The following is a 17,728-nucleotide window of genomic DNA, read 5'->3' as shown; positions in this document are numbered from 1 at the left end:
CACGTGCAGGCTCTCCGAAGGAACTACCCACCGAGCCCCATTCTCTGCCCTCTCTCTATACCCTTTTCAAATATTTATCCAATTCCCGTTTAAAGGCTATTATAGATTCTGATTCCAACACTCTTTCTGCCTTAAAGAAATTGTTCTGGCCTCTCCCTTAATTCATTCGGTGATGATCTCAAATTAACCCTCTACTTACTGTCTCATTGACCAGTGGAAATAGTTCTTCCTAATTTACCTCATCAAAATCCCTCGTAATTTTGAGCAACTCTATCAGATCTCCTCTTAACCACTGTTCTAATATACAGCATGCATCTTGGCTGTGAATGAATGTGTGGAACACAGGTTAGGCACTGTGGTTCCCTGCTAAGCAAATCCTAAGCGTCAGGTGAGTCGAGAAGCATATTGCACAGGGACAGGAAACCAGAGGGAAATGTCACCTCTGGCTATTCTCCTCCACCTTCCAGCAAATGGTTATACAGCAGCATTCACAGAATGCAGACAGCTGGTCAGTTACCCATTCTTGAGCTAGAATGAATCGACATACAAAAATTTATGAGCAGGGGAGAAGAGAAAACTGACGCAGTGTCAACGTACTCTACAGCTTGGCGATGGATTCAGACATTTTAGGCACCTGTGTTAATTAAGTAAGCCATATTTGTTTACTCCCTCTTCAAATGTATTTTCAGTTTTAGAACAGTAAAAAATCATATCCTTTTTGTGATTTAACCACTCAATATCACCCAGATTCATCTAGCTCCTCATACCTATATGAAGCTAAAGGATCTCTGAATTCTACTCGACCGCTCTTCTTAATGTTGCTTTCCAGAGTGGTAGATCTCAGGGGGCTCCGGGACGTTTTGTCCTTTCTCGATTTGCTTCGACTGCCAGACTTGACAGCTGAAGCACTGGCTGCCGAATCTTCCAGGTACCTTCCATCTGACAGGAATAGAAACAAGGTTTTAAAAAAAGGAGCACACATTCCTTCCCCTAATCACCATCAGTGGACTCAGTTAGTCCGCACGAGTTGCATTAAAAAGACTACTGCCAGCAGATGTAGGTGAGGGGTCTGAAGATAATTCTTCTCCCTCGCTTGTCTCCTTAAATCCCGTACTCAAACAAAAAGCAATAAACCAGGGAGGCCACAGGAAAGGTGGCAACACAAGTCTAAAAATCAAAAGACTGCAAAAACTATAAACTTAAAAAAATGTAAATTATAGGAATTTAGAAAATATATAACTTGCATTTATATAGCACCTTTAACATAGTAAAATGTCGCAAGGTGCTTCACAGGAGCGTTATCAAACAACATTTGACACCGAGCCAAGTAAGGAGATAATTGGGGCAAGTGACCAAAAGCTTAGTCAAAGAGGCAGGTTTTAAGCAGCATCCTAAAGGAGAAGGGAGAGGCAGAGAGGTTTAGGGAGGGAATTCCAGAGCTTAGGACCGAGCTGAAGGCACAGCCGCCATGCGCAAGAGGCCAGAGATCGCTGAGGGTTGTAGGAGGTTACAGAGATAGGGAGGGGCGAGGCCATGGAGAGATTTGAACACAAGAATGAGAATTTTAAAATCGAGGCGTTGCCAGACCAGAAACCAATGTAGATCAGCAAGCACCTTGGTGATGGATGAACGGGACACAGTGAGAGTTAGGATATGGGCAGCAAAGTTTTGGAAGAGCTTAAGTTTACGGAGGGTGCAAGGTGGAAGGCCGGCCAGGAGAACACTGGAATATACTGGCGGATGGACCTGTGCGACTTGCACCACAGTGCCACCAGTGGAGGGAAGCCTGCAACAGCATTATGACGGACAGGCATTTCCCATTAGGTAAAGTATTGACACAAAATGTTGACATACAGATTTTCCATTCTAAACTGCTGACAGGTGGACAGGATTCCAGAGTTTGACCAGGCTCAAGCCATTAACTTAAAATTTCAGTTAGAACTTAAATGTTTACAGTAACTGAGCACTGAACAATATTTAAATGGTTAGAAACATAGAAGGGTTACAGCACGGAAGGAGGCCAATCAGCCCATCAAGTCCATGCCGTCTCTCTGCAAGAGCAATACAGCCAGTCCCACTCCACCGCCCTGCAAATTTTTTCCCTTCAAGTACTTATCCAATTCCCTTTTGAGAGCCACAATTGAATCTGCCTCCACCCACCCCCTCAGGCAGTGCATTCCAGATCACAACTACTCACTGTGTAAAAAAGTTTTTCCTCATGTCACCTTAAATCTATGTCTTCTGGTTCTTGACCCTTCCGCCAATGGGAACAGTTTCTCTATCTACTCTGTCTAGACCCATGATTTTAAACACTTCTATTAAATCTCCTCTCAACCTTCTCTGTTCCAAGGAGGACAACACCAGCTTCTCCAGTCTATCCACATAGCTGAAGTCCTACATCTCTGGAACCATTCTATTAAATCTCTTCTTCACCCCCTCTAAGGCCTTCACATCGTTAAAGAGCAGTGCCGAGAATTGGACACAATACTCCAGTTGAGGCCAAACCAGTATTTTATAAAGGTTCATCATAACTTCCTTGCTTTTGTACTCTTGGCCTCTATTTATAAAGCCCAGGATCCCGTATGCTTTTTTCAACCGTTATCAACGATTTGTGCACATATACCCCCAGATCTCAGCTCCTGTACCCCTTTTAGAATTGTACACTGTAGTTTATATTGTCTCTCCTCATTCTTCCTACCAAAATGTATCACTTCACACTTCTCCGCGTTAAATTTCATCTGCCACGTGTCCACCCATGCCACCAGCCTGTCTATGTCCTCTTGAAGTCTATTACTATCCTCCTCACTGTTGCAAGTTTTGTGTCATCTGCAAATTTTGAAGTTGTGCCCTGTACACTCAAGTCCAAGTCATTAATATATATCAAGAAAAGTAGTGGTCCTAGCACTGACCACTGTTCACCACTACACTGTTTCCTGTCACTTAGCCAATTTCGTATTCATGCTGCCGCTGCTCTTTTAATTCCATGGACTTCAATTTTGCTGACAAGCCTATTATGTGGCACTTCATCAAGCACCTTTTGGAAGTCCATATACACAACATTAACCGCATTGCTCTCATCAACCTTCTCTGTTATCTCATCAAAAAACTCAATCAAGTTGGTTAAACACGATTTGCCTTTAACAAATCCATGCTGGCTTTCCTTAATTAATCCACACTTGTACAAATGACGGTTAATTCTGTCCCGAATTATCGTTTCTAAAAGTTTCCCCACCACCGAGGTTGGTAGCAACTTAAGAACATAAGAAATAGGAGCAGGAGTAGGCCAATCGGCCCCTCGAACCTGCTCCGCCATTCAATAAGATCATGGCTGATCTGATCCTAACCTCAAATCTAAATTCATGTCCAATTTCCTGCCCGCTCCCCGTAACCCCTAATTCCCTTTACTTCTAGGAAACTGTCTATTTCTGTTTTAAATTTATTTAATGATGTAGCTTCCACAGCTTCCTGGGGCAGCAAATTCCCCAGACCTACTACCCTCTGAGTGAAGAAGTTTCTCCTCATCTCAGTTTTGAAAGAGCAGCCCCTTATTCTAAGATTATGCCCCCTAGTTCTAGTTTCACCCACCTTGGGAACATCCTTACCGCATCCACCCGATCAAACCCCTTCACAATCTTATATGTTTCAATAAGATCGCCTCATTCTTCTGAACTCCAATGAGTAGAGTCCCAATCTACTCAACCTCTCCTCATATGTCCACCCCCTCAGCCCCGGGATTAACCGAGTGAACCTTCTTTGTACTGCCTCGAGAGCAAGTATGCTAACTTTTTGATTTTCTTGCACTCGGACCCCCAGATCCCTTTGTACTGCAGTACTTTCCAGTTTCTCGCCATTAAGATAATAACTTGCTCTCTGATTTTTCCTGCCAAAGTGCATAACCTCACATTTTCCAAGATTGTATTGCATCTGCCAAATCTCCGCCCACTCACCCAGCCTGTCTATATCCCCTTGTAGGTTTTTTATGTCCTCCTCACTCTCTACTTTCCCTCCCATCTTTGTATCATCTGCAAACTTTGATATGTTACACTCGGTCCCCTCCTCCAAATCGTTAATATAGATTGTAAAGAGTTGGGGACCCAGCACCGACCCGTGGAACACCACTGGCTACTGGTTGCCAGTCCGAGAATGATCCATTTATCCCAACTCTCTGCTTCCTGTTAGATAACCAATCCTCCACCCATAACAGAATATTACCCCCAATCCAGTGATTCTTTATCTTGAGCAATAATCTTTTATGTGGCACCTTGTCAAATGCCTTCTGGAAGTCTAAATACACTACGTCCACTGGTTCCCCTTTATTCACCCTGTACGTTATGTCCTCAAAGAACTCAAGCAAATTTGTCAGACATGACTTCCCCTTCGTAAAGCCATGCTGACTTTGTCCTATTAAATTATGTTTATCCAAATGTTCTCCTACTGTCGCCTTAATAATAGACTCCAAAATTTTACCCACCACAGATGTTAGGCTAACTGGTCTATAATTTCCAGCCTTCTGCCTACTACCCTTTTTAAATAAGGGTGCTACTGGCCTGTAGTTGCTGGGTTTATCCTTACACCCTTTTTTGAACAAGGATCTAACTTTTGCAATTCTCCAGTCCTCTCGTACCACCCCCGTATCTAAGGACGTTTGGAAGATTATGGCCAGTACCTCCGCAATTTCCACCCTTACTTTCCTCAGCAACCTAGGACCTGGTGACTTATCTACTTTAAGTACAGCTAGTCCTTCTAGTACCTCCTCATCATCAATTTTTAGCCCATCCAGTGTCTCAACTACCTTATTTCAAGTTACTTTCACTTCCAGTTTGTTGGGGTGGAAATAGTTGCTTTCTGTGTTTGTTGTGGATTATGATGATCACATCTGATTAGTCCCTGCTAACCACCTGACCGATGTGTGATCATCAGGAGCACACCCACCTGCTCATGTTCCACCCTCATCTATTCTGGACCCTCCAGAGCCGGTTTCCAGGCACCCGCGCCCCGCACCTCCCCCCAATTCCCTTGTCTTCTGCTCCCCTCTCCCTGTATGCATGGTTCAGTGCGCATTAAGATTACATTTATCGCACTCTAGGGAACTGCAATCACTGGTGAGGATCTTATACGTAGGTCAAAGGTTTTCTTTGGAGCTTGAAAGTCGAGGTTTTGTCTAGTACAAGTCGTCTGATATGCGAGTACATATGGTCCCAGTGCGGGACAAGGTGGCTGAGTGGTTAAGGCGATGGATTGCTAATCCATTGTGCTACTCAGCTGAAGTAGTGTGTCCAATTCTAGACACCGCACTTTAGGAAGGATGTCCAGGACTTGGAGAGGGTGCAGAGGAGATTTACTAGAATAGTACCATGAACGAGGGGCTTCAGTTACGTGGAGAGACTGGAGAAGTTGGGTGCAGAGAAGATTAACAGGAGATTTGATAGAGCTTTTCAAAATCATGAACGGTTTTTGATGGAGTAAATAAGGCGAAACTGCTTCCACTGACAGAAGGGTCGGTAATCAGAGGACACAGATTTAAGGTAATTGGCAAAACAGCCAGAGGTAAGACGAGGAGAAACTTTTTTATGCAGTGAGTTGTTAAGATCTGGAATGCACTGTCTGAAAGGTTGGTGTAAGCAGATTCAATAGGAAGTTTCAAAAGGGAATTGGATAAATACTTGAAAGGGAGAAAATTACAGGGCTATGGGGAAAGGGCAGGGGTGTGAGACTAATTGGACAGCTCTTTCAAAGAGCTAGCACAGGTACGATGGGCCGAATGCCTGTATGATTCTATATCTGAAACTACGACTGGTTCAAGCTTCTCAGAGAGTGATAATGGGCTTGTACTATCTTTACGCAAAGTTTTGTCAAAGTCTTAGTGTTAAAATGATTGCCTGCGATGAAACTTAATTATAAAGTACATCACTAATCTAAAACCAATTCCCAGCTATTTTTCTCCGTTTGTTCAAGATGCAGCGCTCCCATTAGCAGCGACAGAAACAGAGGATATCCAAATGCAGTTTTCAGCATTATCTCAGCCAATTAAAGGTGAACATTTGGAGGTGCATTATTAAAAAGTAACTGTAAATCAAGAACACAACATAACTAAATACTGCAGTGGCACATCTACAACCGCTACTTGTAATAAGATAACGTACATTTTTATAGAAGTCCCTTAATTTGGATTTACATAAACAGGTTTTTTTCTTTTGAAAGTGGTTACAATGACTACAAAATAATTGCTTGGCACCCACTGTCTACGCTCACAGATTGACCACTTGGGTGAGGGAACGCAGGACTGACTTTGCCCACTGAGCCGTACCCCAGCAAGGGTCAGTGCAATCAGGAGGAGAGGGATTGGAAATTATGGAAAAAAATCCATGACGGAGAAAGAAGAGATTTCCTAGCTTCATTCTGTTCCTCAAATTCTAAAACATTGAACAACACCACTGCATGCTGATCCACTAATTAACTTTATGAAGGGCATAACTCTATCAGATTTTTTTTTGCCTCAAGAAATTCCATTATTTGTTGTTTTCACAGTACTGGCATTCTTTATCAATGGTTGCCTACATAAGATAAACAGCGACTGCAGCTCCAAGTTCCAGCAATGATTTCTTCACTGCTGTCCTTCCACTTACCCTTCCTACTGACTTTTCTGGTAGCACTGCTCAAAGTCTTCTTAGTATCCATCACAGTGTCTAATACTGCAGTGCTGGTGGGGACAGCTTCCAGCCTGTTCTCTATGTGTCGCAGCTTGGGATGAAAGAAAATAATTAAACGACAAGTCAAATACAACAACTTACGTTAAAATAGCACCTTTCATATAGCAAACCATCCCATTACGCTTTACAGTTCAATGTCAGACCCGAGCAGGAATCGAGGGGAATTAGGGGAGGTGAGGGCACAGTCAAAGGGCTACATTTTGAGGGCCTTTGGAAGGTGGGGGAGGGATTTAGGGCGAGATTCTAGAGCAAAAGGAAGAGACTGCTAACGGCTCGGCCATCAAAAGTAGGGCAGATGGTGTAGGGAATGCACGGCAGAGCAGAGTTGGAAGAGCAGAGGTTGTAACCTTGGACGTAGGGGTGAAGGAGGTTGGAGAGGTAAGGAGGAGTGACCAGGGACCGATGTATAGACGAGAATTTTGAAATCGAAGCACTGAGGGATGGGCAATCAATGGAGGTAAGTGAGCACAGGGAGTGGTAAACGAACAGGACTATGGTGCAGCCTGCAGTGTTTGGCAAGAGGAGGAGTTTAGAGGGCAAAACTTGGGAGGCCAGCCAAGCAGGACATTGGAAAAAATCAAGTCTGGAGGTGACAAGAGCCATGAATCGGATTTCAGTAGTAGTGGGGACCAAACACACAGAGGGGTTTGGAGGTGAAAGGAAGTGGTCTTGGTGATGGGCAGAGTGTGGGGTTTGAAGCTCAGTTCAGGCTCAAGCAGGACCCCGAGATTTCACACTATCAGCTTGAGTACGAATCTAGAAAGCAGGATGGGAACAGAGGACTCAGGAGCGTAGTTTCTGTTTGTGGTTAAACAGGGTGGCTTTGCTCTTGCCAATGCTAGCTGCAAAAGATCTTTGTCAGACAGCACAAGTCATGAATTCAAGGATGATGGTGGAGAGGTAAAGCTGACCCAATGCTCGGGGGTGATATTATTGCGGGACAACATAAGGATGAGGAATTGGAGGGGGCCAAGCACGAATGTTGGGGGCCAAGCACGAATGTTGGGGCACACTGGAGGTGACTTGACAGCACTAGAGAAGAAGCCATTGCAGGAGATGTACTGCTGTGGTGAGATAGGTAGACAGAATTAGATGAGGGAAGTAACAACAACATTGTAAAACGTCCTAAGGCACTTCACTGGAGCAATTATCAAACAAAATTTGATACTGAGCCACATCGTGACAGGTGACCAAAAGCTTGATCAAAGAGATAAGTTTTAAGGAGCGTCTTAAAAGAGGCGAGAGAGGTAGAGAGGCAGAGAGAGCTAGGGAGGGAATTCCTGAGCTTAAGGCCTAGGCAGCTGAAGGCATGACCGTCAATGGTGGAGCGATTAAAATCGGGGTTGCATAAGAGGCAAGAATTGGACGAGCGCAGAGATCTCGGAAGGGTGTAAGCACCACAGAGGAGAAGCAGCGAAGAAGGTTGGTGGGGGGGGGGGGGGGGGGGGGAGGGGGAAAAAAAGTGTCAAATCCAATGTTAAATATCACGAAGCGGTCATGGGGGTTAAAAAATAGCAACGCATCACGGGCACAGTCACACAGAATGTCCCTCGTGACAGATTAGGTGGTCTCAGTGTATGTGGGCAGGATGGAAGGCAGACTGAAGTCAGTCATAACTAATGAGAATTCCTACGTGGTCAGTTTTCGGTAAAATATTAAAATGCCTACGTGGCAAAGAAGCAGAATGCAAAATGGTTAGAAAGGGTTAATTAGTTAGTAACTGAGATTGGTACAGGTGGCCTGGCCCCCCTGCTGGGCCATATGTTGGCTTAGTCAGCAGGCCTGCATTGTCTTATCAATGATAGGTCTTTGATGTGATTCAAGGACTGGTCTGAATGTCTCCATGTTTATGGCAGATCAATATCGGTAACGAGCTTAGCCAAAGTTGAAAGACATTCCAAGTTGGGAGATAAGGAACAGGAAAGAACATTCCAGGTTGGAAGGTGAGGCAGTATCCCCTTTGATGTCTAACAGCAGCATGATCAGCACATGGACGATCTATGATTGGCCGGCAATAATGTAACCTCGCATGGCAACCTATGTCCGGCTTATGATTGGTGTTGACCCTCGTTAAGTATGTTCCAATCCCTATTGATCTGTATAAAAACGTGTGGATTTCTGTATGTTTTTGTTCTTGCTCTGCCAGCAGAGAGGGACTATATCAGGAGTCCAAATCAATGCTGCAGACTGAGAACCCTGCTATTAAAGTTGTGATGAACTTTAAAATGTATTCGACTTCAGTTTTTACTGAACAAGACTGAGGGGAAAGAATCCAGATCGTCACTGATATCCTAATTCTTTAGCATGACTACCCTCAATGCACAAGGTTTTGTCAGGTCTTTGTGTGACATGACAAAATTAGATCAAAGTTGAATCACATCACGTTCAGATACAAAAATATCAATCTTCAAATTTCTAGGGGCTGATTGAAAATGGAGTCTTTGAAGCTGGAGACCAATGAGAGAGATTCAGCTCCCACCCACAAAATGGTTACTGAGCCTCAGAAAGGCAATTATTTCAAATGTTTTTGTTAAAAACAAACATTGCAGTATATAAAATGGGATATAAGCAGGTAGAAATAAAGTAAACCAGTGCAAATGGAAGTGAAAGAGAATCAGGAAGAAAACAGACTGGGAAGATGGGGAGGAATAGATGTGTCTAATCTAACTACAACAACTTGCATTTATATAGCGCCTTCAGCTTAGTAAAACATCCCAAGTCGCTTCACAGGAGCGATCAAACAACATTTGACACTCAGCTGCATAAGGAGGTATTACAACAGGTGACCAAAAGCTTGGTCAAAGAGGTAGGTTTTAAGGAGCATCTTAAAGGAGAGAGAGGTCGAGAGGTGGAGGTTTCGGGAGGGAATTCCAGAGCATATGGGCCTTGGCAGCTGAAGGCATGGCCGCCAGTGGTGGAGCAATTAAATGTGCTATATATAGCTGCAGAGATAATGTTACAGTAATAACATTACCCCTGACACTACAGTGGTTTTATTACTGAAACATTAGTTTATTTCAATGTCACAATGTGCATGCTGAACACATTTAAAAAGGTAGAATTTTCCAGCACCTGCTGAGTTTAAAAGTTAATTTCCAAAACAGTGCTCAATAGCTACCAACTGTAACAATTTGATCACCAGACCAAATATTTAAGTTATTTGCCCAATTTTTAGCCCCCAACCAAAAGAAATGAACCCCATTTTCACTGGCCAACACCAAGGTGAAGAGGGACAATCTGATGCAATGGCTGTCGCATGAACCCTATTTACAAGGAGCCTCGAGTACAACGGGAAGTGTGGAGCAACACCAGGCGAGTGAATACCCCTCCAGCACCCTGCTGGACACCCATCCCACGCACACTTTTTGGGGACACTATGAATTATCACAAATAAAACCTTTGAGATACTTACAGCAGCTTTGGTCTGGTTGACTGTATCCCATGCTGAGGCCAAATCTAAAACGCAAGAGGCCTGAGTTACCTCTATGACATTTCAAACATTTTACAAGTTCTAATCTAACATTTTGCACATTAACTCCTCTCCCCCCACCCCCCTCAATCTTGCCCATTTTAATTTAGAGGATGCGGTTGTGTTTTTAACATTGGTAAGTTCAGATGACTGGAGGGGCTTCTACCTGGAGTGCCAGGTCATTTCACACATTAAAATGTTATTTGGAAGGATTCTGTTGAGTAGGTTGAATCCGTGGCAGCAGGGCTCGACTGGGCTGGAGAGCTGAGGAGTTTTCTGGCATCCCTGGGTACCTACACTTGTCAACCAAAAGGGCCGAGATGATAGACTGCTGACTTTGCTTAACCTGGATTTCAAGCCAGTGCTACTGGTGACAATTCAGCCCTGCCAGTGACAATTCAGCCCTGCCAGTTTCTGCTTACGGGCCTTCTGTTTTTGGGTTAAAGCAGTCACTACGATACTTGACTTTTTTTTGTGTGAATGTTACACCCATTGAAGTGAATAGCGTCAGTACTGTGCAAGGGAATGCTTTCCATTTCAAATAGCCATCAATATCAAGAGCTCCCATGTCAGATACAGCACTGTTAGGTCCAGATTAAAGCCCCCTCTGCACTGGCCCAACAGTGAGTCTCAGCTACAAACTCTGAAGTGATATTGCTTCATTTCTCAACACCAACCATGCAGTAACAGCTGGAGTCACTCATCCCTATTTAACACAGGCTAGTGTGTCTGTTTGCATTGAACCTTGACTAATTTTTCCACTCCCGAGCCCAGGGGCACTGCAGTACTCTGACTGCTGTCCCCACTGAGCTCACAAAACTCAGTACACACTGGACATCAAACCTACAACTGTTTTTCTGTCTTGAAATTCATACTAAGTTTTAACTTATTTCTCAGAGTTTTCACCACTGATTACACATTACACTGCAGTCTCGCCATTTACTTGGTACTTATTTTTTTTAAACTACTTTGAAATGGTATCACCGTATTCAATACCTTCACACACTGGCCGCTGGTCACACAAGAACATCTGGGTATACGATCCAGGCTTGGCCACGATGCTCCCCACTATCGAGTGACCTCTTGACACTCACTGTTTGGGCTCACACATGAACAATGGTCACTTTGCTGAGGTAACTGTCAATGGCACCCAAGCAAACCATAGTCCAGCAAGAACAAACGCCATTAGGAGCAGGGACAGGGAGAGAGAAATGTCTGGCTGGTAAACCCTCATCATTGCTATCAATGCTCCTTTAAGTAGGCGATTTGAAACTCAACTTCAGAACTCACTGCTATAAGAGTCCTTTGGACACTTGATCAGTATGGTCTCTATTCTGCCATAGTATATTAATGATACTTCGAGAACAAAGGGGCATAGCCTTAAAATTACAGCTAGGCTGTTCAGGGGTGATGTCAGGAAGTACTTCTTCACACAAAGGGTAGTGGAAATCTGGAACACTCTCCCTCAAAAAACTGTTGAGGCTGAAAATTTCAAAACTGAGGTTGATACATTTTTGTTGGGCAAAGGTATTAAAGGTTATGGAACCAAGGTGGGTAGGTGGAGTTAAGGAACATATCTGCCATGATCTAACTAAATGGTGGAACAGGCTCGAGGGATTGAACGACCTCCTCCTGTTCCTACCCGACTTCCTAATCACTCACAAAAGAGTGGCTTGGGGAGCTGAAGGTACTGAATATAACCGACTAGTTCTGCAAATCAGCACCACCATACCTCGCCTCGTATCCCGACTCTGCGTCTGTCCCGGGTTTAGCAGAGACGCCTCGTTAGACTTGCTGCTCCACATCTTGTCAGCTCACCTGAAGCAAAAGCAAGGCAAAGAAAATTAGCAACACTGATTTTCAGGTTCTGATTTGGTTGCACTTCAAAGCCAAGATTCCTTTTTATTTTTTGGATCTGCAGGGTTCATCTATGCTATGAGATTTGGTCCAAACGGTCGATAATATTTAGCAAGTATCATTTAGTGATAGCAATGTTGTGTAGACATTTGAAATCTGGTTCGCACTGGTTTAGAACTAGAGGGGGACTTTTCGGCACATCCATCTAGTCCTACACTCCTGCAGCAAACTATTCCACCCACTATATACTGCAAGCGAGAGATGCTGTAGATGTTCAGTGAAGGATGTGAATGAATTAGATACAGTGGGTTAGAACAAAAGTGTCCAAGCTTTTTGTCTTTGGGTCTCCCAAGTGCACACCATGGGGCATTGGGAGCCACCTACCAAGACCAAATCCACATTCCCATTAACCAGCATACATCTCAAGTTGTTGGTACAACAGATCTTGGTGTTCTGATTTAGGATTTCTCTACCAACGAAGCAATGATGCCAAAGACAGCCCTTGCCAAACCTCCAGGCCTGCAAAATCTAACTGGACAAACCAACAAAGAAATAAAAGTGCAAATAGGGCTGAGTTTCCTGGGCTTTGAGGGACAAATTGGCAGACCTCAGGGACCACGGTTAGACCATAATTATTTTACCAGCGACGACGATTTAAACCCAGCCCACATGATGGGATACGAGTTTGCTTTTTTAAGAGATAAATTTGACCCAGTTCCTAATGGGCACAATCCACACCTCTACTAAATCACAAGTGTGAAGAATCTTGCAATGGTGTGGGAAAAGTTAAAGACTGAGGGCACATTACTGGAGTAGGGTAACAGAGCTTCGGTCTGTGTGCAACTCATGCTATATATCTTGCCTGAGTGCTCAATGTCATATTGTCCAAGAGTGGAAAAGTATTCAAACGTCACCATGAGCTCAAAATCCAGCCCCAAAAGATGTGCATCACTGCAATGTCATAAAGGCAGAGTCATTACCTATTATTACCCATTAACTATAGTGGTCTCTCACTGACCAATACCTGGTGGATGAAGCCATCACTCAAGTTTTTTTTTCCACTGCACAGGGTTGCCAGAAATATATTACAACATTTCATACTTTTTGGCAGGTATAGACAACATGACTCTCCCCTCACTATACACTCTGCATGGACAATTGTAGCTGTGCAGGAGTAAATTGCCCCTAGAAGATTAATTGAATATTCTACACTCAATTTCAAAACAAAAAGTGCTACATGGAATACTCATTTATGAAGCTGTCAATGAAACAGTCAAGTGATGCTTGACTCCATCCCACACAGAGTACGATGCAACAACAAATAACTTGCATTTATACATAGTCTTTAACGTAGTAAAATATCCCAAGGTGCTTCACAGGAGCGTTCTCAAACAAAATTTGAAACCGAGCCACATAAGGATATATTAGGACAGGTGACCAAAAGCTTGGTCAAAGAGGTAGGTTTTACGGAGCGTCTTAAAGGAGGAGAGAGGGGTGGAGAGGCGGAGGCGTTTAGGGAGGGAATTCCAGAGCTTAGGGCCTAGGCAGCTGAAGGTACGGCCGCCAATGGTGGGGCAATTAAAATCAGGGATCCGCAAGAGGCCAGAATTGGATGAGCACAGAGATCTCGGCGGGTACAGAGATAGGGAGGGGCGAGGCCATGGAGGGATTTGAAAGCAAGGATGAGAATTTTTAAATCGAGGCTTTCCCGAACCCGGAGCCAATGTAGGTCAGTGAGCACAGGGTGATGGGAGAACGGGACTTGGTGCGAGTTAGGATATGGGCAGCAGAGTTTTGGATGAGCTCAAATTTATGGAGGGTGGAAGATAGGAGGCCGGCCAGGAGAGCATTGGAATAGTAGAGTCTGGAGGTAACAAAAGTATGGATGAGGGTTTCAGCAGCAGATGAGCTGAGGGAGGGGCGGAGACGGGCGATGTTCTGGAGGTGCAAGTAGGTGGTCTTGGTGATGGAGCAGATATGAGGTCAGAAGCTCATCTCAGGGTCAAATAGGATGCCGATGTTGCGAACGGTCTGGTTCAGCCTCAGACAGTGGCCAGGGAGAGGGATGGAGTCGATGGCTAGGGAACGGAGTTTGTAATGGGGACCAAAGATAATGGCTTCAATCTTCCCAATATGTAGTTTGAGGAAATTTTTACTGATTGGACAAGTAACGTGACAAATGAGAGACAGTGGAGGGGTCAAGGGAGGTGGATGCAAGGTAGAGCTGGGCGTCGTCAGCGTACATGTGGAATCTGACGTGTTTTTGGATGATGTCACTGAGGGGCAGCATACAAATGAGAAATAGGAGGGGGCCAAGGATAGATGCTTGGGGGACTCCAGAGGTAATGGTGTGGGAGCAGGAAGAAAAACCATTGCAGGTGATTCCCTGGCTACGAATGGATAGAGAAGAATGGAACCAGGCAATCGCAGTCCCACCCAGCTGGATGACAGAGTAGAAGCATTGGAGGAGGATGGTATGGTCAACCATGTCAAAGGCTGCAGACAGGTCGAGAAGGATGAGGAGGGATAGTTTACCACAGTCACAGTCACATAGGATGTCATTTGTGACTTTGATAAGGGCCGTTTCAATACGTGGCAAGGGTGGAAAGCTGATTGGAGGGATTCAAACATGGAGTTGCAAGAAAGATGGGCACGGATTTGGGAGACGACAACGCGTTCAAGGATTTGGGAGAGAAAAGGGAGATTGGAGGTGGGGCAGTTGCTGGCAAGTACAGGGGGGTCACGGGTGGGTTTTTTGAGAAGGGGTGTGGTGGCAGCAGCAGATTTGATGGGGGGGGACAGTACCTGAGGAGAGGGAACTGATAACAATATCAGCTAACACGGAAGCCAGGAAGGGAAGTTGGGTGTTCAGCAGTTTAGTGAGAATAGTAGATGCACTATAATGCACTTTGCTCAAGAGGTAACCACCAACACCTCTTTCTCCTCCCCTAACCTATTATACACTACTTGATAGGTGAAAGGTATATGTACTTCAAGATAATTCTTCATATCTGATGTGTTTTGGAACACTAAGCATGTGATAAGGCTCTATATAAATGCTCACCTTATCTTGAAGAATTCTTTGGCTGTGCTGATACGTAACTGCTCAAATATTTTGCCAGTAAAAGACACATGCCATCACTTTTGACACAATACGGTCAAGGTGCAACATCAAGGCATTAATTTCCCTGCCTAAAGTACAAAAAAGTATTCCACCTCCAACAACTATACCAGACTCCACAAAATTATTCCTTTGCCTTTCCCAGTAAGCAATTTCTTATCACTGGCTATATTTCAGAAATTAAATTTTGATCTTTGCTGTTCTTCAAAATAAACTTAGTCCCACGTGTTTTTATGGGTTTGAAGGTGATATCTCGCCCAACATTTCCAGGGAATTGTAAACAATTTTACAACACCAAGTTATAGTCCAACAAATTTATTTTAAATTCCACAAGCTTTCGGAGGCTTCCTCCTTCGTCAGGTGAACGGTGTGGAAATGAAATTTTCGAATCCTTCGCATTTGAAAATCACATAACAATGCCTGGTGATTACTGCCCGTTGCCAAGGCAATCGCAGTGAGCAGACAGAAAGGTGTCACCTAAAAGGCCACCGAATATACAAACCCCCCAAAAAAAGAAGACAGTCAATGACCCGTTATATTAAAAACAGATAACATTTGTTCGCTGGTGGGGTTACGTGTAGTGTGACATGAACCCAAGATCCCGGTTGAGGATCTTGGGTTCATGTCACACTACACGTAACCCCACCAGCGAACAAATGTTATCTGTTTCTAATATAACGGGTCATTGACTGTCTTCCTTCCTTCCTTCTCTCTCTCTCTCTCTCTCTCTCTCTCTTTTTTTGGGGGTTTGTATATTCGGTGGCCTTTTAGGTGACACCTTTCTGTCTGCTCACTGTGATTGCCTTGGCAACGGGCAGTAATCACCAGGCATTGTTCTGTGATTTTCAAATGCGAAGGATTCGAAAATTTCATTTCCACACCGTTCACCTGACGAAGGAGGAAGCCTCTGAAAGCTTGTGGAATTTAAAATAAATTTGTTGGACTATAACTTGGTGTTGTAAAATTGTTTACAATTGTCTACCCCAGTCCATCACCGGCATCTCCACATCATCATTTCCAGGGAAGGTGGAGAATTTGTGTACAGTGCATTAAACTGACAACCAATGTATCAATCTTCATGTCAATAAAAGCATTACCACACTCCTCCTGTTTGAGTGATTTAAGCCAGTTTAACCAGATTAAAGTGCTCCTGTAGCTCTCATTGCAGCAAGACTAAACCAACTTCCTTTATTCACACTGCTAACACCAACTCCCTTATCCAGACAGCAGAATCGTAGACCTGTTAAGACATCCACACAGGTGTCACTCACCCTCAATCTGAACTACATTACAACTGTGACTACACTTCAAAAGTACTTAATTGACTGTGAAACACTTTAGAACATCATGACATCGTGAAAGGTGTGATATAAATGAGAGCTCTTTCTTTACAAAAGCACAATGTTTCAGCGCCCCAAACTGAACAGAAGTTGTTCATTAAACCTATAGCCAGCATAACAATCTTACAGACTCAAGTTGTTTTTAACATATGTTAGTGCAATCAACACAGCAAGATCCTGGAGCTCCTACAGTAATATATTTTGTCCTCTGCAGTCGCGACATAGCGTCCAGGAGGGTGTTGCCTACCTGGTGCAAAGGTAAAGGATATCTCGGGGCAACTGGAAAGGAACTGGGAAAGGGGAAGATCCAGTTGTCATGTCATTGGTCCCAACATGGACCACAAGAAAGAAAGGGAGGAGGTTCTGCTAAAGGAATATCAGAAGTTAGGAACTAAATTAAAAACCAGGACCTCATAGGTGGTAATCTCGGGATTACTACCCGAGCCCTGTGCTAATTCGCATAGGGATACACAGATCAAGACAGTGAATCGGTGGCTGAAAAACTGGTGTGGGAAGTTCCAGAAGACTGGGGTGCCATTTCATGGGACACTGGCACCAGTACTGGGACAGAAAGGAGTTGTACTGCTGGGACAGGCTCCAGCTAAACCGGAATGGGACCGGTGTCCTAGAGGAAAGGGTAAAGAGGACTTTAAACTGGTAAGACGGTGGGAGAGATCTGGTGAAGATAACCTGTCTAAAGATAACAGAAATAGGAAATGAGAGTGAAGATGAGACCAAGGTAAAGAACAAGGGTAACAAACAGTCAGGGAACAAATATAGTTATAGAACAGGAGTACAAAGTGACTTAAAAATAAAGTGAGGGGAACAATTATTAAAAACAAATTAAATTACCTGTACAGAAACATGCACAGCATCCGAAACAAAACGGGAACTGGAGGCAATAATTTGTTGAGGAGCTAGATGTAGTAGGAATAACTGAAACATGGCTACATAAAGAACAGGACTGGCAGTTAAATATTGAAGGATGTAACATATTTAGAAAGGACAGGGAAGGAAGAAGTGGGGGTGGGGGGGGGGGAGGAGTGGAGCAGCTGATCTAATTAGAGACAACATAATGGCAAAAGAAAAAAAAAGAGACATAAATGATCAGATAGAAACAGAATCCATCTGGATTGAGATAAAAGGATAAGGAGGGATCGATCATGTTAATAGGTGTATTCTACAGTCCACTTAATAGCAGAAGGGAAGTGGAAGAAGAAATATGTAGGCA

At 43.9% G+C, this 17,728-nt stretch overlaps 1 protein-coding gene across 2 annotated transcripts in view; it reads right to left on the bottom strand.

The window, feature by feature from the left end:
- Positions 1 to 17,728, bottom strand: part of cep350 (centrosomal protein 350) — a 173,107-nt gene that overhangs the window by 123,128 nt on the left and 32,251 nt on the right. For both annotated transcript variants that reach the window (XM_067990822.1, XM_067990823.1), the window contains exons 2-5: positions 11,912 to 11,997; positions 10,123 to 10,166; positions 6,627 to 6,741; positions 768 to 939 (exon numbers count right to left, since the gene is read on the bottom strand). In XM_067990822.1, coding sequence (XP_067846923.1) covers positions 768 to 939; positions 6,627 to 6,741; positions 10,123 to 10,166; positions 11,912 to 11,984 — 404 coding nt within the window. In that variant the 5' untranslated portion in view covers positions 11,985 to 11,997. The remainder of the gene's footprint in view (positions 1 to 767; positions 940 to 6,626; positions 6,742 to 10,122; positions 10,167 to 11,911; positions 11,998 to 17,728) is intronic.

This window comes from Heptranchias perlo, chromosome 9 (assembly GCF_035084215.1).
Source record: "Heptranchias perlo isolate sHepPer1 chromosome 9, sHepPer1.hap1, whole genome shotgun sequence".
Lineage (NCBI taxonomy): Eukaryota > Metazoa > Chordata > Chondrichthyes > Hexanchiformes > Hexanchidae > Heptranchias > Heptranchias perlo.
Note: the sequence above shows the minus strand (reverse complement) of the source record. Positions and strands in the feature narration are given on the sequence as shown.